We start from the raw sequence: 21,206 nt of genomic DNA, 5'->3' as shown, positions 1-21,206 counted from the left end.
CCCCCCCGCTATGTGCAGATGGGTGGCCCCCCCTCTCCAGTGCAGCCAAGATTCAGCCGAAAGCTGCCCACCTCTGTCCGGGAAAAGATATGTGACCAACAGCGATAAGCGAAATTCCAGCTGCAAGGCCTAGGTGAGATTAACCCTTTTATTGCTGTGAAGAGCTGAAAACCTGAGGGAAGAGAAAGAGGAGATGCTTAAAGCTGAAATTCTGTTGTGAAGCTATGATATAGAAGAGTACCCATTGTAATTTCATGAAGGCATGGGGGGTGGAGCGTTCAACTTATGAGCAAAAGCACCTGCGCTGAGATAGGCAGATGCTGACGCAGCTGTAATTTCATGAGAAGTTTGAACAGGGAGAGATGGAAGCAATGAGGACTTTTGCTCCAAATGGAACAGGAGAAAACCTCAGTTCCTAGAGATGCTCCCAGAGATAGTCCCAGAGATGAAGATGATGAGCACCCTTTGCTCCCAGGTGTTGGGGTCTCTCCCCCTGCCATGGAGCCCTGGGAGAGGGGCCCTGGGGGGGAGACATGGGGTTTCCCTGCCCCTGGTCCGCCTCGTTCCCATTGGTTGGTTTGTGTTCCCCAGTGTGGCCAAGGACCCTCGGGTCCCGTGACTGCAGAGTTCCTGAGCAGAGCCCCAGCCATGCGGCTGGAGAAATAAACATCTCTGAAACATCTACCACGAATCTGTCCATATATATTTCCTTTCCACGGGACTCCTGGTTTGATATATGCGTGTTACACTAATCCCCACTGTAACACGTTAGAATAGCACGATGAGAAAAAAAAACAGAATAACTTTTGCAGCAGTTCAGTTAAAGTTGCCCTTGCATAAGCTATTTCTTTTCTTGGTATTTTATGCTGTTGTTTTAAAATGCCTTTTTTTTAAAGAAGCTCTGAAATCCCTATATGAAGATGGATTTCAGATGTTCAAATTACAGAAAGAACTTTGCATCATGTAGGAACAAATGCTTCTATTTCTTCAGGAATAATGTCAGGGACATCGAAGTCTTTTTTTAGCATAACCCATCCAGAGATGAAAAAACCCTAAAATTTTAAGAAAAAAATATTTACAGTCATGGATGGTTCAGTCTTCCCAGAACTGAAAAATACAAAATATTATCACCTTGTAGTTACTTGGTGACCTCACTAAAACAGACTTGGTGATACATAATAGCTATTGTTAAACAAGCAAAGCCCTGATGTCCCCATCTTTCCTCCTCAAAGAAACTACCTTACTGCATTTGCTTGAAATTTCAGCCACTAGTAAAAGTGAACCTTCATTAATTTTAAAGGTTACACAGATTGTCTCTGCATGGGAAGGCTAAAGAAATATAGAAAATCTGGTCTTTTAAACTCTTAACACAAATCACATTTCTCCTCCTCCACCCTACTGTTTCTCCTCTCCAACAAGCTGCAGGACTCAACCACAGCCCTTCAGAATCAACAAGTTAAATTTCAGCTCTGCGTTGCTTTGGGTTTTTTTAAGTACTTCATGTAAAAATTGAATGAGCAACATGTACACAAGCTTAGCTGGCAGTGCTGGAAACCATCCATATCCTAAGTCCCCAGCAGTACTACCACAGGCGCATATCAACACAACCATTCTCAAGGGTAATAAAATTTTATGCTGTAAATACAGGAGATAAGTGAAAAGGTTTAAACAACACAAAACCTAGGTAAAAAAACCCCAGACACTTCTAGAAGTTGCAAGTGCACAACCAGAATGGTTATTCAGGTGGAAAAGCAGAAGAGGTCTCTTCCAAGATATCATTCCATGCAAAGTTTTCTACTTTGTTATTCTATTAGTATGATGTAGTCAAATCTCTAACTTAAGGATCAATACTTTCATAGACTCCATTTAATTATTCTTCAGGTTTAGTGGACAGAAATAAAGAACAAAGTATTTCTCAACAGCAGACTCAAGACAATTCATTTTTCTTTAAGTCAGAAAAGAAAAAAACATCTAAAGTATTATCCCAAACATACTCATATAAACATCAATCAGACTCCCAAACCGTTATGGATATTTGCTAGAATTTCACATCACATGGCCTGGACTCCAAAGCAACTTAAAGAAACTCTACATTCTTTTTAAAAGCTTAGGGAATGTTTGCCTATTCAAATTAATTCCCTTTGTGTGCTATCACCTGTACATTATTATCAGTCTATTGTATTCCCTATGCTCCTATTCTATTTGTAACAAAAGTAAACACACATAATGCATGAACTTGTCATTATTAACCCAGTTAGATGAATCATACTCCTTCATATTTATAAGTCAGCAAGAAATATACAGATGAAAGATCTTACATGTTTTTCTGCTCTTTCTTGAGTATCTTAAGCTGAGCTATCTAAAAATATAGACCCATTTTTGGCACGCAGAGAAGCATTAATATGCTGCAGTTCCTACTCTGTGCAGAGTACAAGGAGCTAGAATGTGTGCACCAGCCTCTACATTTTGACTACTTTATGTTTTAAAATATTATTTAAAAATATATATATATACAAAGGTGCAGGAAATCTTCACAGAAATTAGAGTAATCCTGTCTCAGAGAAACACTAGCAAATTCTGTATGTTAAAAAAAAAAAAGAAAAAAAAACCAGTTGACCTCGTTTCCACTTCCAACATTGCTGCTTTGGTACTTGCGGTTTTCCTCTGACAGTTTCCAACAAGATGACAGGGTAAAAAATTAAAACTTCCTAAGTTGGAGCACGCTCAGAAAAGAAGAAATGGCAGGGGAGATTACATATAAACAAAACACATAGCTGCCAGAAGTGCTCATAGAGGCAACAAGCAAGCCAGCATTTGTGAAGGGGAAAGATGTTCAAGTGGTTTAAGGGCCTATGGCTAAACATTTAAGTTTGCTGTTTGCCTGCCAGCCCTTCTGATTCCTTTAAAGTAAAGCTCTTTTCCATAAGAGCTTAGGATACTGGTGCCTGCAGTACTTCTGTAGGGTTTTGTTTTTTAAGTCCAACCAAAAAGGGGGAAAAAAGCGCCTTTTCAGTATACTTCAGAAGTTAAATACTTTTCTTAACATGCAGAACTTAAAACTTTTTCAGTTTAAACTAAAATTCAGGCAGATATGTCTCCTATTGCCATTACTAAACTTTAGATGCAGTCCCTGTACCTGGCTGTGGGCTTCTCTACCATCAATGAGCTCAGGTGTGTGCAGATAATGGCAGTACTGCCTGCTGACAAATCATTGTTTATTTTCTTTTTTTTATGGCAAGTGCTATTGGATTTAATAGTTTCCAATAATTTTCCCAGTGACGTGAGCATCAGTAGGACAAGGCCAATCAACACAGCAGAGAGAAAGTGGAAATCAGAACACCCACTATAGATGAGACATTGTGTGAACTTTAAGCTTTAGCATCTACGCCCAAGACTTCAGAAAAACGTGTAACCAAGACTGGTGGCACAAACTTCCATCTGTACACTGTGCCTTCCCCTTGCGCACAAGGTCACAGTGCTGCCCTTCCTCTGTCCTCACCCCCTCTCCCCTGCAGCACAGGTGTGACTGAGCTGGGGTATCACCTACCACTCATTATGCCACAGGGAAAATGACTCCAGCAGAACAGGAACTGAGCACTACTAAGTGCCCACATGGAGCTGCTGGCACAGCTGCCTCAAAAAATGCCTTCACACAAGATACCAAGTGCTGCCACCATGTACTACTTAGAAACAGCCCCGTTACCACCACCAATACTCAAACTACAAACTAGGAACTTCTCTATTAGGAAGTATTTCACAGGAAATCTTAAAAGCATAAAATGAAGAGTTGCAAAAGCAAAGGAAGGAAGAGACTTGTGGTTATTCTAGCCCTCTTTCCTTGCCAGTGGAGAATTCCAGACTGCACATTTTCTAACCTAGGTTGAAAGACCTAAGTGGTAGGCTTCCATCACTTTTTCTGGGACACTTCACCTTAAATTTTCAGAGTGAGATGCCATTTACATGCAATTTATTATTTGCCTGCTCCACAGAGTTATCTGTGAAGCAAACCATAAATTTAAAATTCTTCAAAATTTTCTTCATAAACCAATCTATTGAAGCCCTAATCATGTTTTATTACTACCCTCCAAATTTCCTCCAGTTGGATCAATACCCTTTGGCAAAAAAATAAAGATGTGGTTCCAGGTGGAGCTGAACCCATGCTGCTAAGGAGGAATTATTAGATCTTGGCTTATATCTCTACAAGCGTAAGTCAAACAGTACTCTTTATTTTTTTCCTCTCATTGTTAGCCAAGTTTTCCTTAAGTGTACTGATGTAAAACAGAAACCTCACAACTTAAATCATTAAGCTCCACAGACAATACTCCAATCTCAAATACGTATACCTGTAGAATTTTTTCATGGACTTAAATGAGTCCTTCTAAACAAAAATATGTTTGTGAAGGTTCCGGCACCAAACATTGTTTTTTAAAACCTTGGTCTAAACAAAGAAAATTCTGGGCATAAATTTCTCAACTTTATTACATAACACGGAAAAGATATTTCCTTCACTTTTGTTGTTACCTTCTACAGTTAAGCAAATTTTCTTTCTTCTTACATTTTAAAACAGTAAGTAAAACAAGAGCATATGGTCAGAAAAATATCATTGCTGTTCTTCCATTTTTTCTGACTAAAAACCCAAGTATTATTAATTGAAAATAGAATCTCTTACTCGCAGCTATCTTCCACAGAGTGGAAATATCAGATCCACTCCTCTCAATCCAGACTGTTTCATTAGCTTTAAATTTATATAAATGAAAAAGAAAGGACAAGAGTATGTATAACAACAACAAATACAGAAAATGGTATTTGTTAAATAGCTACTTCATCTTCACAGATCAAAACCCTTTTCAAGGAGTGTTGACAAAGATGCACAACTAGATTTTATTTCTTCTCAGTGTAGCAATTTAATAGGATTTGAAGGAGAAAATATTTAAAGTGCAAACATATTGCAATGAGCCTTTCATTTTGCTAACATTTTTCATATTAAGACCCACACCTTTATCCCTTGGTACTATATTTAAGAAGACAGAGTAATTAACACTATAAGCAAGTGCTATACAGACCTAACCTACCTGGGAACTCCTACTACTCTAGCGGGTGCTCCAATTCCATTAGGAATTAGGAACAAGGTTGCCATCAAGAAGCAATATCACACTTGCCACAAAAGGTGGTATGTTACCTCTGAAAATGGCCTCTAGTAATTTCAGATCTTTCACTACCAAAAAGACGAACTGATTGCTCAATCTTCTTAAAAAACAGAAGTTGAAGAAAAATTTGTAAGTTGATATCAGAGCTATGGCAAAAGAAAATAACTGTAAGTATACATCACAAAGTGATCCAAATAATGCAAACTGGGTTAGAATGGCTAAAATGAGTGGTTACAAGGATCTTGTACACAGAAAATATCAATTCATTTCTTGAAGATATATTTATAAATCACTTCAAAAATGAAGAAGAATACAAAGGTTGGGGTGGGGGTTTTTGGAGTTTTATGCACTATTTCAAAGTGCACATATAAAAGCAGCATAGCAAACTTATAAAAACTCAAGACCTAAACTTTAACTTGAATAGTTCATAGGTTTTTGGATTAAAAACAAAAATACTTCAGCTGCTATTAAAATACTTTAAAACACTGATGCCTTGATAAAAACTTCAAAGTCTTTTAGGAAACTTCTAAAATTATTAGGGAAAACAAAGACCTAAGACTCCTGTTAAAGCAGAACAACTTTATAATGGCTTTCCTCTACCTTACTAAGGACAAGTTTAAAGAAAATCTTTGTGCAGAAGCACTTTCGAGCTACAGCTCTAAATACCATCCAGGCCAAGAGCTGACAGAACATGTCAGCTTCTAGAAACAAATGTAAAATATATGACAAAGCAAAACTTGACAGTAGCCCTAAAGCTTTGCCAGTGTTAATAGCTTTGGCACCTGTTCCAGTTTGAACACGTCCTCTCACTTCCTTGCACATTCCCCATTCACTTCAGTTAAAATCTTCTGTGGAAATTCAGCACCCTGTGAAACTCCAGAGATAGGTCTATTTAAAGAGTACCTTCCAGAATGTTTTTTTTACAGCAGCAGGTTGCATGGCCCTGGCTACATTTTGGATGAAAATATTTACAACCAAAACATGTTTTGGTTGTAATATATCTGGAAACACCAGAGGAGGAGGAGAGGGATGTTTTTAATGTCAATATGTTGAAAGCATTCAGAGTTGGATACGTCACCTCACTGTGAGAATGCACATATGGCTATGACTTTAACAAAATGTACCCCAAATTATTTCCAATTATTGTACAAAACTTTTTATACTGGTCAATATCCTTTTAACGTTTTTGAAAACTAGTTCTCAATCAGTGAATTTATGAACAGATTTTCTAAGTGACCAGTTACAAGAAATTTATTCTAGTGGCATTAACTTCTAATAGGCAAAGCTATATAAATCTATAATTTTTCATTATTCTAGATTTCTTGTTTGTAAATATGGCATTTGCAAGCAATAATGAAGTTCACATCTTTTTTTCATATGTATTTCCTTCTGAAGGAAACTATTTTCCTATTGAGACACCAAATTCAAGGACCATTAGGTTTCCTTTGCTAGTCAGGAAAAAACAAAAAGCTTCAAACCTCAACAATATGAAGCATATTAGGAAGCAGCAGCACTTTACAGAGATCTGCTCTTCACCAGACAGTATTAAAGAGAGAAGGTGCCTATGCTATTGCAATGTTAAAAAAAAAAATTACATTCAGGCCTATGCAGAAGTTACTCTTCACTAGAAAAATAGAGAAAATCAGAATCACAAACTGAGAAAAACTAAAGACTTAACTACTCTCTTATGACATATCCTCTTCTTATACACACAAACTGAAGCAAATGTACATGGCTGCTTCTAAAAAAAACCAGTACACAGCAAAAAGAACTACAAATATTCCTTGGAGAAGACACACACAAAACTTAGGTGGATAACAAAAGATAACAAAAACATGCATTCCAGCTTGCCATAGATACTTATTTTGGTGTTTTTCCTTCCCAAAGTGTGGAAGAAAAGTCATTATTTTCAGAAACATTTTGCAAATATAGTAGTTTCTGGTTTTAAGAGAACAAATAGCTAAGATTTTTGGTAAAAAAGCAACACCTTCTAGCTTTCAGAAGTATTCTTGCAATGTAACACATTAAAAGCTTTTTCTGGGGAGGGGGTGTAGCTTTTTAAAATCACCTAAACATCCCATTTCCCAGATCCATTTGCCTAATGAATTCATCATACTGCAATTAATATATGATAGAGAGGGGGTTTTAGTCAACAGAAGGTATCAATTAGAAGACCCATTCCATTTTCCTTTCCATAGGAGCTGCCTGCCTCTGTATGAGAGACTTGGGATAACTGACTCACACTGAATGAGGATGCCTCTTCTGATACATAATCTCAGATAATATTTGTACTTCCAGAGAAGTTAAAATCAATATAACCAATGTGAAATATATTTCATTGTTGATAAATACATTTGGGGCTGTATTCATCAATATCATGATTGGGTAAAAAGAGAGGACAGCATCAGAGAATGAATGGAACTGCCCTAAACCCCATCAGCTGGAAACATTCCCCAAAGAAGTGATTATGACCAGCTGGCTGCAAACTACAGACATTTGGTCTAGACTCACAAAAGCATTTGATGTGTCTCCATGCCATTGATTTCAGCAGACACAGAGTTTTAAATGCTTCTGGGAATCGGGGTCACTTCCCCTTCCTAGCCCCTGGTGTAAGAGTTCTGTGAATTCAAGTAAATTTGGTACTTAAGATATGGGAAAGCTCTAGCTACTAGGATGTAATCAGAATCTGCCCTTTTTGTACCCTCTGATTAATGTGAAATTGAGGCTGAAAATTCTCCATTTATAATTAAAAATTCTGTTGTTCCATTTGGTTCCATCCCATTTGGCTCACCAAAGAGGCTTTTAAGACTTACTGGCTTCAGCTGTAGGCTTGATCCCCAATGGATGCTACTGTTGTTAGAGCATTTTGTTTGATTTTGTTTCCCTGACTCACTTCCCTGAGAAGCAAGAACACTCTCTTCCAGGGCCGCTAAAATCTCCCTTTACAAATACAAATGGAAAGTGGGAAAAGGTAATGTAAAACAGCATGATCACACAGTAAATCAAGTTGGGTTTTGCTGGTTTCACAATTTTAAAGCAAACTGAGATGGGTGTTTTATAATGCATGTTATAACTATTGTAGGAAGCTTTTAGACGTGCTAAGTGAAGAGGGAGGTTTGTTGTGTTTGTGTTTTGTGGTGGTTTCTTTTCTAGTTTCTTTGGTTTGGCTTGAGTTTTGACTTCTGCAAGGGGAAAGCCTAGAACATAAGACATTTTCATAAGCTGAGAGTTTTTTAAAGAACAATGGTTTCTAAAACACAAATTGTCTTCAATATGAAGAGCTGTTGTAATTCCAAAATACAGCCTTTATAATGGCTTTAAAATTTCAACATGTTTTAAATAATTCTTACCAAATTTTTGAAGAGTGCAGTTAATTCCTTTGTAAACACAGAAAATTTTAAAAATGCTGTTCCCAAATCTGGGTCATCCCTGCAAACACAGTTGCCACCGAACTTCTCCAGTGCTTGTGTATACTGTTCTTCATTTTCCACGTGAGCTTCAAAAAGAGCAAAACAGGAAGATACCATCAGTAGATAAAAGGTTACTGAAATCACAATTGAGGGTTTTTAAAAAAACAACTTTCCACAGTTATTGTTACAAATGTTTACTTAATACAAAAAACAGTTATTCTTTACATTTTAACACTGATACGCCTGAAGTGGTTTGCATGTACCTGTCCACCTTGTACAAATGACAATGTGCCAAGACAAGACAAACATCTGACACTCTAGAAAGACCCACAATATTTCTGCACCATAGCAGAGACCCCATAACAACTCCCAGCTCCTATAATGAACTTTCCGATTTTAGAGTCTTTTATTAACACTTTCTAATTTTAACTGCGTGCTGTTATGTTTTACTGTGTTATGTTATGTGTGCTGAAAAAGAAACAGAAGAACTAAAGTGTGCTGGCAGAGTCTTGGATCTGTACAACAGAAGGCAATAGATCAAATAGTCTTGATTCGCCCTAAGAAAAAGGACTATAAACCACATTAAAAAGGAGAACAAAACCATATCTATGTTAGTTCTCCAATTCAGGGCAGCAGTGGGGATCTGAAGCGAATCCTAGCAATCTGCATTTACCACAGGCCAGTTCAGTTCTGAAAGCAATTCTGGTTCGTGACAACCATATTCCTTTCTGAGAGAACAAAATCAGAAGCTCTGCCCTAGAAGTCATCCAGATCTCCTGGGCTACACCAGTGCAACTCATCCTGCACACACCTAACACCAATGTTCAGAAAGCTTTGAGCTGCACATGTTGGGGGGTTATTCAGCCCAGGGAATGAGAAGAAATCTAGGCATAAAATAAATTCCCCTGATTCAAATATAAAGGAAATCTGAGAGGCTTCAGTCTTAACTACCTTGCCCAAGTGATTTATTCCTAGGTCACTCCTGGGTTACTTGCCTATACAGACAGGCATAAAACATCCCTTTATCAAAAATCAGTTTGACCTGTGGAATAAAACAGAAAGTTTTTCTGAACCCAAGTTTAGTGACCATGTCAAGCTTGAGCATGTGGGCAAAGTACACCAAGTCAGCACCTGACAAAGGTAACATTGCCTGTTTCTTACTCTAGCTGAAGACAATTTCTAAAGTTTCAAAGGAAGTCAGGGAAAAAAACTCCACACTCTAGAAAACAAATTATGCATTAATAAGAAAAGGACTGTCTCAGTCATTACATGAGACTAGCATAAACCCTGAAGATTATTCAGAGAGGATTAATCTGTTCAAACAAGCAATGATCCAGTTTCATTTCAAGCCCATTTGTACACATCAACGCATTTAATATCCAAAGGATTTTTGATACAATGTCATTTCCCAAATTTCTGTGAATTTGTTATACAACCTGTTCAAAAAACTTCTCGTGCTCGAGACTAAAAACAAGCCTGTGTTCATGTGTCCTATCTGGACAGCCATTCAAGAACTTTGTTTCTCAATAGCTACAAATTTTCTCTAATTTCCAATATATGAAACCAAAACCCTGTGCAGCAGTGGTATAGCACCATGTAATTTAAGACTGACATAATGTATATGCAGAATTGAAGTTACACAACCAGCATTAATTCTACAAGTTTTTAACTTGAGCACTTGAATTTGCAGCCTGTGACTGTTTTCAGATAGCTATTAAATTTAAAAACTGAGTACTAGCACTGAAATTTACTTTTTTTCCTCAGCATCAACAGCAAGGGCTGAGCACTTACCAAAATTTTTGCTGTAGGATGAAGTAAGGATGTTCAACTAATTCTATTGTGTGACATATATACACCTGAACAAGCTTTCAGTGAACTGGCACAGGCAGCAAAAACGAGAATGTGGCAGGTCACAGCGCCTCTAGATCTCACATCTACCCAGTGAGGTGAATTATTTCCACACTGCTTCCTGCATCCTTACTGCTTCCTGCATCCACCTTAGCTTACGTGAACCCAGGTGAAAGAAGAGGTCAGGCCACAACTCCTACTGCAAAAAGAGAAAGCTGCCCCTGCATGAAAGCAAGGTGCAAAGGCTACTACCATTAAGTGTTATGGCTAGATGTGCAACCAGTAACTGTGCCATGCTGACTTTTTACCTTAGGAAACAAGCACAGCATCCATTCCACATGGCATCCCCAGGAGTCTTCTATTCCCCAGCATCCTAGGGACTGTTCTTCCAGATTCTGAGACATTCCCCAGAATGCTGATGGTAGTTTATTGCAGCAGTACTAATAACTGTGCTGGTACTCCCCAATTGCTTCTGAAGAACACAAAAATCTACTTTTCCCATGGAACCCTCCAAAATACTCTTCCTGTCCTATGGTTTTTTCCTGATGAATTTTAAAAGTTTCTCTACAAACAAAAGGTATGAAATCTATCAAAAAAAGAAACTTGATCCAGTTTTGAGGGTTTAGAGGTTTTCTTTAAGTAAGAACCCAAGCTATGTACAAATTGGGAGTCACGATGTAATCCTTAATAATGGTTTGTAAACTCTCACATTAAAACAGAAATACAAAACATGTAGATTTAATATTTAGGGAACCTATACTAAAAATCCAGTCACTGTGCTCTTAGGAGTGTGGGACCATGGGGTTTGTTTTGTCAAAAGAAACCCCAAGGGCTGACAGGTGGCTTGGTTAGAGATGTTTCTGCTGGTGGAAGAGAAGTGCCTCCAAACCTTTCTTGTCAAGATTGGGTGGGCAGCACAAATTTAAATCATGGGCAAGGTACTGATTTTACGCAAAGACTAGTGATTTGCTACAATGCTCTAACAGGTACTCTGATTATGAAGCATAGTCTAGCATTCTAGAATAAAATTTTAAAAAACCCCAACAGCCAAAAAGAAAAACCAGCCAAGCAAGAAAAAGAAGAGAATAAAGGATGCCAAACCAATGAAACAGCTCCTGATGAATCTTAAACTGGACCCTCCACAATCCAAAGGTAACAGCTTCATTACATTCGACAAGGAACTTCCTTTCAATTAGCTGAGATGAATTATACCACAATAGCAGTTCTTGTTCTAACCTTGTGTCTGAACACCAACATGGCCACAAGTTCTGTCAGATATTGGTGGCTCTCCAAGGTTGACAGGCCTGTCTATTTTGCATTTAATACAGGTTTTGTTAGCTCTAATTGCTATGAACTGCACAGTGAGAACAAAAGCCAACCAAATGCTGTTTCTTATCCACAAAAAACAAATGCTGTTTCTTATTCACAAAATGCTGCTGATACACAAAAACAAAAGCTTCAGTTATTTTTTTCAAAGAAGATAAACATACACAACTCCAAGAGATTGGCACACATTTAAAAAGGCACACAGCAATAGTTCTTTGCATTTTATTCAGCATTATAAGGAAAATATCTGATTTTTTACCTCATGACAATAAAAAGTTGCAGCTCATCACCTCTTTCTTGTCATGAAGTTCTCAACATACATAACTGGAAGCCACCAGGGAGAGTGAGGTCTCACAAAGCAGTAGAGCCAATGTAGCTTCTTACTGCTGCCAAAGAGTAATTTCACCCCTCCCACACCCTCATCTCTTGATGATACACATGACCCTACCACTTCAGGTGCTCATCTAATCCTGATTAAGTTGATCTCACTGCATATGCAGCTTTATACAAGCTTAAAAACTCATCTAGGGATCTGCCAAACAGCAGGCATGACAAAAGGAGCAGGTAGCCCAGACCCAGTGGAAAGAGGAGAGCACAGCTTCACCACTTGGTACCAGTATGGCAGCAAGAGAAGTTTAGCTACCCCACAACATCTCATCCTTACTGAGCTCATGATCAAACAGCTAGTTCAAGATTGACACTTAAAATGCACATATTTCTCTTCTCAGAGTTACCCATATCACTCCTTCTGATTCACTATGACATCTGACTGCTTAAATCTTCCAATTTCACCAATATAAACTAACAGGAATTATGTACTTACCCAGACCAGATAAGTTTATGGCTTTGACAGATTTCTTCATTTTATAGAGAACAGTTCGGTCAACATCTAGAGCCTAAAAAAAAAAGAAAAATGTAATAGTGGATTGTCCTCTGGCAAATTTCTGCCCTGGAAACCTGCTGTAATTACAACTATTACATAGTTTACTTTATTCCCCTAATTAATGAATTACTTACCATTTGCTTCCACCCCCATTTATACAACCTATTCTGTACCCTTGCCCAAAAAAACACCTCCTCCATCTTTGGCTGGTGACCAGCATCATGTAAACTCTTTTTTTTTTTTACACAATACCGTCTTTCCATGCTGAATTTTTAAAGAAGCTTAAAACAGTTTTCACCCATCATATGTTCTGACACTGCTGAAGACACAAGCAATATCACTTCCTCAGGCAGAATATTGAAAATGGAATTTAATTTCAGTTTTCCTGGATAATTTAGTTAATTGCACTCTCAACTATATGAACTTTCTCACTGCTACGCTGAACAAAATAAATTGCACATCTCTCAAATATCTTTCACACAGTTTAACACTAGGCAAAGCTTCCCCCAACACTATATAAAATTCAAGTTTAAATCTTTCCCAGAATGCTCAAGCACTTATAATCAATTTGTTATGAAGAAAGAAGTAAAAGCAGGCAACCATTTTGCTTACTGAAGTGAAATAAGAGCAGACTCAAGAATGTAGAATTGTTCCAGAAGGGAGAAGCAGAATTATGATTAAATAAATTAATTAAAAAAAAAAAAAAAAAAATAAACTTGTGAAACTTGGAGAAAATGTATGTTCCAAAGATGGTGGTGAATTTAGACCCCACTGAAGAACAATACTGAACACTACAAATTGTATTATGCCAAGAGCTGTTTAGCATGATACATGATAAAGCAAAGAAAACCCACCAAATTCATTCCAGTTTTCATGCAAAACATTTCAATGAATTGCAGCAGTTACACATCTGACCTACCCTTTTTTATTGTTAATCATTTGTGTAAGAAACACAATTTGGAAAAGTCAAGCCCCTAGGAGTCTATCCAATTATTTTAACACAGTGAATGCAAAAAGAAATATTAAGCCCCCTAATTTTGGGGGTATTCTTAAACTGAATCTGTTTAGACCACAAATAGCTGGACAAAATCTTCACAGCACTGCATGGAAACCAAGCAATTTAGACAATGCCTGAACATCAATGTTGCAGTGTCACTGTAACTGTGTACTGCTGTATCCATTTGAGGTTTTGCCTTCAGCATCTTTATATTAGCACGTATATATTTTAACATATGAAACATATTAGTAGGAAAGGTGCAGAGGCCTTTTCACCTGGAATTCTGAACTACAGAAGAAGTGAAAAATAAAACAATCTAAGAAAGCCCATAAAAGCCATGCCAGGTTTGTTCACCCTCTTCAGCAATTTGAATTCCATCTACTCCAACAAATCCGTATCTAGTATGATCTCCAAGGTTAGATTAGTCACCTGTTTGGATGGGAGTACATGAAGGGAACTCCCTCATTGTATATTTGGTGATTTCTAAAAATAACCTCAGAAAAGCACTCTCCAATCAGCTGACTACAGAGGAATGATAATTTCATTGATGACTGCGTCAAAGCGCAATCACCCTCTTGGAGTCCAAGCAAAAGGAATGTCTCCAACTACAAGCATTACAAGCAACAGTCCAAAGAGAAGGTTGACAACCAGAGACTTAAAACTTAAGAATTCAATTCTCAGGTAAATCTTAGATTTGTGTGTGCAGCTGAGAAAATATTAGATCTCTGCACCTTAGTTTGGGGGAGATAATTCTTCAGGAAGAGAAATGTTGGAAGGATAAATGCACGGGATTAATTGTACTACTGTGGTCAGGGATCCAGACGGATCTATGGATTCATAAAATCCTCTGGCCCAAGGCTGCCTCAATCAGAAAGCACAAACTCCCAGTAAGGAAAAATCCTCAAATCCTCTTCCTCAACTAAATCCTCTTCCTCATTATTTTGGTTTGAAATGCCTCTCAACCAACTTCCACTTTAGCCAGGATCAAGCAGTAGAGGAATAAACCCACAAGGCACAGCATAGCCAGGGTCCAACAGAAATGGCAGCTAATGCGCCTAATACACCAGTGACAACTCAAGCATCAACCCATTCCAGATAGCTGGTCCACATAAAAATTCAAAACAAAGGATAGCAGGGAAAATACCCCACAGAGAGTACCAAGGACAACACAACAAGCAAAACATAAAACCCTAATGTGTTCAAACTGTACAGGTCAGGGTTCTCTCTTCATCCCCTGCCTGTCTTTTCAGCTGCATCAGTGCAAAGCTGTACCTGAACCTGAAAAAAATGTGACTAGAAACTGGGGGGAAAAATCAGTTCTGGAAAGCTTTCCAAACAGGAAACAAAGGATAAAAAATATCTAGCCATTTTAAGGGGGACCTTAAATAAATACATAGATAAATAAACAGATAGATTAATTAATTAATTAATACATTTATGAAATACAATTACTATGTTTCCAATTGTGGTAAGAAAACTAGACTTGCATCTGTAGGAGGTTTTGTCTGTTCCTCCCTTCCTTGGTGCAATCTTTTCATAGTGTATGACATTTAAGAGTGGCTATGTGTGCCTACAACTAATGGGCAAAATACTGAAAAGCTTTGCATCTTTAATACTGTATTTCAGTCTTGCTTACAGACTAAAAAATAGGAGGACTTTGTTTACTTGAATAGCATTGGTGTTTATTCATATATAGTGTTTCAAAGGAATCATTTCAGGATAAAACTTGAAAATGTCACTCCTTGTCTTTACTACTGTTCTTCGTATTTTCTTGTCCTTTTCTTTGTCCTCATCTTAGCACTAGGAAATCAGTCTAAGTCCAGCTGTGGCTTTTTTATAGTTCACATTTCTAAGCCTGTGTTTGTTTCATAAATATACACACACTATCCCAATGCACACACATGCACCAAAATGCACCCTCATTCAACTTCTTTGTGCATTCTCAGTAGTGTCAGAAGCAGGGAATTTTAAAATGGCTTCAGATGTTGCATATTCTAGCATTTCTTTTTATTCACTTAAAATGACCAGTAAACTCCTGAACAAGAAGAAAAGTGACCATGCATTTCATATGGCGGAATCATTTTGTCCTCCCATGTAATGTTTAGTTTTGCCTCAAAAAACTATATTTTAGCATCTGTTTCAGCACAACTGAGTCTACGAGGCCATATAAATAATATTCATAGCCCCATCAGTTTCTACTGATGAGCACTCAGACTTCTCTGTTGTTAAAACCAGTAAATATAACTTTGACTTAAGGGGAAAAAAACCAAACCAAATTCTCTACAGCACATAAGAAGTCACATTGTTGTGGAACTGGTGTTATGCACATGAACTGAAACAGAAACTTGAAAGTGACCTCCTTGAGCATGTCCTTGTCAGTGCAATCTTTTTCCAAATACAGTATTTATGTCTTCTGTTCATTTACTTTCATGTGATTTCTGATGGCAATCTGATGAAACCATTTTTAAGGTAAATTACTTTTTAGTCACAAGTATACTAGGGAGGGCAACAAGCATATCAAAATAAAATGCAGATTTTCAAAGGAACACAAGAGAGAGGACTCAAGCTACCAGTGATAAGTAGCAAAGCTTTTTTCCACACGTAGGAACAAGGTCCAGTTTCCATTTTCTCTGTTTCAAAGATTTCTACTTTGAACAGTAAAATGTGTCAGCTAACTAGAACCAAATCCATCTTACAAGGAAGAAATCAGTCTGAGATTACTGAAATGTCCTGAAATGTTATTCCACATCCTGCTCCTCAACCTATTTTAAAATAGTAATAATAATAATAATGATAATAATAATAAAGCTGTTAAAGTCTGTTTCACATTGCCTAGAAAGATTTAAGCCCACCAGGATATAAAATTTTCAAACATTTAATTGTGCTGCTTCCCTCTCTCCCAAAAAAAAAAAAGGAAAGAAAAAAACTAGCATCAATCCCCAAATCCATATTGTCTAAATAGATCTGTGCAACAGAGATGTTTGGCACAAAAGATGAATGTATTATTTGCTCTTTTCAGTGGAGAGAGGAGAAGCAAACTGTCCTATTATTAGCATATTTAACTGAGTGAGGAAAAAAAGCAGGAAGACAGAAACTCAGAAACTGAACATCCCAGAGATGATTTTGGCACCTTTTACAGAGCCAAAGGGTACGGGGAAAACCAGGGCAGTAGCAGCATAAGTGGAGAGTCCCCAGGCTCTAGTGGTTCATTAAATATCTTTTGTGCCAAACTTACAGCAGAAGTCTCGGTCTTTATCTTATGCAAGTGTCCTCACACCAGTGTCTTTTTCCTTTGTGGCCCAGAAAATAATTAATTATCTGTGAAGGAAGAGAAAAACAGCCATACTGGATCAGATCAACACTCCATTTAACCTGATATCCTCTATCAGGAGCGGCCAACAGCAGATGTTCGGGGCAGCAAGCAAAGAAAAGCACGTACACATCCGTCCCCAGGATAATCTCCCATTTTCCAGTAATGAGTTTAAAAACAAAAGACTGAGATACTCTCATCCAGAAACACTACATAGCCCAACAGGCTATTCTCAAGAGAAACAAGAAGCCCAAATTTTCTAATTCCAGACAAGGGAAAGAAAAAAACTAAACTTGACACTACTACCATGGGAAGTAGTGACTGAAGAAGAGGAAGGAGTCGGCCATCACCTTTACTTTATTTTGCATTTAAAACAGTTCAAAATCTTTAAAGCATTCCTTCCTTCTTACCCACAGCAGCTTCTTTTTGGAAAGCATAAAGTAACTATTTCACATTTTCAGCTATTTGGATGGGGTTTCACTGAAAATATTTACAGAACTGGATCTGAATTTGAGGAAAGTCTCAAGGTTACCATTTTGTAAAATAAAGAGTCCATTGGAACAACAACAGATGCGTGGAAGTACTGCTAAAGCAGTAACAAAATTTTGGGAAATAAATCCTTGTGTCATTTGAAAAATTATCCTGGAGCCAGGAACCTACGTGTTCTTTCCTACACTGAACATCTACCTGACAAATACACAAAAAAATACTAACACACTGATATTTGATCCACTATACACAGTTATCTTAACATTATTTCTTTAAAACAAAATCAGATCTGACTCTCAATTTTAGCAATTTGCTTCAAAACATCAGGCTACTCAACAGCCATAAATTCTGCACTTCATCCACTCCAGTATTTCAAAATAAGTAATAATGCCAGAGGCTGCTGCAGATGCTGAACACATATAGGAACATCCTTCCCAAAAACAAAAGGGCACAGGAAGAAACTTGGTCAGATAAGGAAAAGAGAGGCAATCAAGTAGTTATTGTAGAGCCAGCAGAACAAGAAAAGGCTCTTGTGCCTCACTGGACTGGTCTTGTTTAAAAATTAAAAACAGCAAGTTTTTTATACTTGTATCCAGGAAGCACAATAGTTTGGCTTTTCTGGTGTATCTTTACAGGCAATCTGATATTTGCTGTAATTAATCCTTGCTGACTCAAAAGATCAGACATATCCACAGACATTCTGTCTCAGTTTGTTATTTTTCTACTAGAAATGAACTGTCAACACTGCTGGCTTCAATCCACTTTTCTGCTACAGAGGGTGGTAAAAAAACTTCCTAAATTATGTTATCCCCCTCCAGAATCCTCTTTCCATTCTCCTACTGTTATGTCATTTCCTCCTTCAATGTATTAGTTTCTTTTCTAAATCCTCTCCGGTTTCCTTCCACTGACCACCTTGCACGATCACAGAGGGACTGATACAAAGGGTGGAAAAAACCCTCACAGGCATAGTCTGGAGCAAGGCACTGTAGCTTCTAAATGTATCCTAAAACAATGGTAATTTAAAAAACTTTAATTTGGGGCAATTTGGAGTATGCATGTGAAAAACTGCAGTAGCTATGACAGTTAATTTGTATAAATGAGCTCTCTGATGTGAGACCTGTCAGCTAAAGAGACTGAAGGTACAGAGACAGACCTGCAATAAAAAGGACAGAGTTTATGGCAGAATCATCTCTGAAAGGTCCCTTTCCACAAAAGCATTATTTCTCCAGCATCTGGGTTTGTGGTTCTTGTGGGCCCAATGCCAAGGCAACCTGTTTAAACAAGCATTGGTGTATTTGGCAGAAGAATGAAGTAAACTATTGAGCTAAGGATATGCACAGTGGAAAAAAGTAATACCACTGCTTTGGGAAATTAATACTTGGAAGTGCACAGTAATTCTGCTGCAAAGGTAAAGGATGGGAGAATTTGGCACTGCTCTATGTTGTGTATAAAACCAGACCTGAGCATGATGACTTTGTACAACGAATTCATTAAAACAAAGGGATGCCTAAAAACCAGAATTCTCTAACAGACTACTTCTATCAGAAGAGAAATCCCAAATGAGAGGTTCAGAGCTACAAAATGTTACATCATTAATACAAGCCACTAAATGAGACCGTTTCACACTAAACAAAACAGGTGCTGTGTCTGTGTATTAATTGATTTCCACAGGCTTCCCTCACTACAAAAAGTTAGAAATGTAACCAATACTTAACTGGGAGACAGACATCAAGCATTTTTGTGAAATAAAATCTCTTGCTTAAAACAAAGAATGGAAGCTGCTTATGCTAACTATTTCTCCAGAACATACCCACCTCCTGCATGAACCAATTTTTACACTGAAAAATATACTTTCCTTCTCCAACATTGCAGCTATCTGCTTTCAAAGATGACTGGACTTTAAATACAGATCTCATAAGCAATGTAACAGATGATGCATTTACTCTTTACAGTGGCTCATTTTTAAACAGAGGGTGTGTAAATAAAACTCCCTTATTTAATTGTTGTTTATTTTTCAGTTGCAGTAGCCAATTCTTTGTGTCCATCTCCATTTATTTAATATTACATGCTGCAACATCCTAAGATATATCACAATGTAAAATAAAGTAACATAGGCAACAGGATTAAAGTTCCAGTGATGATTGTCTTAAATGGATGAGTAAACTTTACCAACTCTTTACCCGTGTCAAAATTCTCTGGTCCTCACACTGCAAGAGAGACCTTTTTCCTAGCTTCAGGTTTTTGCATTTCTGTCTGCTGTCAGCATCCATCAAAGCCATTCATGGTTCGGAGTCCAGCTGTTGGAAGAGGCTGATCCTCACCCTCTTACCATTCAACAGCATTATGATGAGCTGGGCTGATGGGATTTTCCTTTTGCAGTTTTTTCAATCCAGTAACTCTTTTCCCCAGTATTAAACCTTTGTATACATCATCAGAGGCAACAAGAATTCATCTTTGCAGAACATAATGCCCCTTTATTCTGCATGTGACAAGCTTTCTGAAAAGAGAATTTTTGGTTATTTATGGGAGCAATTAACAAATTAAAACACTTTCCAGATACTCAAAAGTTCCCATATTAATGGGCTAGTTTGCTATTTGTAGTCTTCAAAACCTCTACTTGAACCAGCAGACACCCCTGTTACAATCTCTAGAAAACAACGAAAAACTAAACAGTTACATTTTCCTTTATGTATGATGTACTTACTCTATGCTAAAAATGAGAACCTTTGCAGTGTGTACACAGATCAACTGGATGCCATAAACTGATCTATCCCTCCGCATCCAAAACTCCTTTATCTTCCTTATGTATCCAATAATTCTAGGGACAAGAAACTAGTCTAGAAAAGAGAAGAGTATACAGCAACAGAGCGCAATCAAACTTCAGTCTTAACAGGCCACTGAGAGCTTCTTAACAGAAATAAATAATAAATCAATGCCACAAACATCTCTGGCAGACACATACGAGGTGTCCATTCTGAAAGGGAACAGAAGGCACACAAACTCTATCTAGTTTATGATACACCCGAAACTCTTAGGACACCATATTCCCACAACAATGGCAGAGGTACCTAGAGGGGACTTCAGGAGTGTAAGACAAATCACCTCAAATGAACCAACTATTCCTAGGGACACACGGAACCAGCTGTCAAAACAAGATTCATCAGAGGTAAAGCACACATCAAACATCATCTCTCTATTATTAGGGCAGAAATTTATGAACAGCATCTACCTATAATACTAATGGTATATTAATTACACATAAAACTCAGTGTCAAATGATAAAACTTATTTTCTCTTGAAACACCATAAAATTATTTCTGTTCTACAGTGGCTTCCAAACTTCAGCCTGTGATTTTCACTCCAACTTCTCTGTGATTCACTATACCTTTGAAAATCTCTGCATGGTCTCTCAGTATCAATACACTTTTCCCCATTAAAAAGTAACTGCACAATGGTATAATTAACAGCAACTAATGCCAGTATAAGATTTGCAACTTATGGCAGTCAAATATTTGATAACATCAGTATCTTCCTCTTCTTTTTGTTAAATGGAAAAGAAATTGCATGTATTTCATTTTGTTGATGCTTTGTCATGCTGTAGCTATCTGTAAACAGCTTGAATCTTGTCATACAAATGCATAAACATAATATCCTATGAATTCCATTTGGGAATTTGTTTTTAAATGAAAGAATGCATCTGAACTGTCACATGTTGTCATTCATTTTAGGTGCCCAACTCAGAAATCACAGGACACTACTACAATCTTGAAACCAATGATCTTAAATTCTACTGGAA

General features: G+C 37.5%; 1 protein-coding gene across 1 annotated transcript in view; it reads right to left on the bottom strand.

Annotated features, from left to right (window-relative positions):
- The window catches only part of ASAP2 (ArfGAP with SH3 domain, ankyrin repeat and PH domain 2), a 76,832-nt gene extending 59,915 nt beyond the window's left edge, over positions 1–16,917 (bottom strand). Inside the window, exons 1-3 of the mRNA XM_017744985.1 lie at positions 16,847–16,917; positions 12,555–12,627; positions 8,498–8,643 (exon numbers count right to left, since the gene is read on the bottom strand). Coding sequence (XP_017600474.1) covers positions 8,498–8,643; positions 12,555–12,594 — 186 coding nt within the window. The 5' untranslated portion in view covers positions 12,595–12,627; positions 16,847–16,917. The remainder of the gene's footprint in view (positions 1–8,497; positions 8,644–12,554; positions 12,628–16,846) is intronic.
- Positions 16,918–21,206: the final 4,289 nt, after the last annotated feature.

Source organism: Corvus brachyrhynchos, unplaced genomic scaffold (assembly GCF_000691975.1).
Source record: "Corvus brachyrhynchos isolate BGI_N302 unplaced genomic scaffold, ASM69197v1 scaffold116, whole genome shotgun sequence".
In the NCBI taxonomy this organism is placed as follows: Eukaryota; Metazoa; Chordata; class Aves; order Passeriformes; family Corvidae; genus Corvus; species Corvus brachyrhynchos.
Note: the sequence above shows the minus strand (reverse complement) of the source record. Positions and strands in the feature narration are given on the sequence as shown.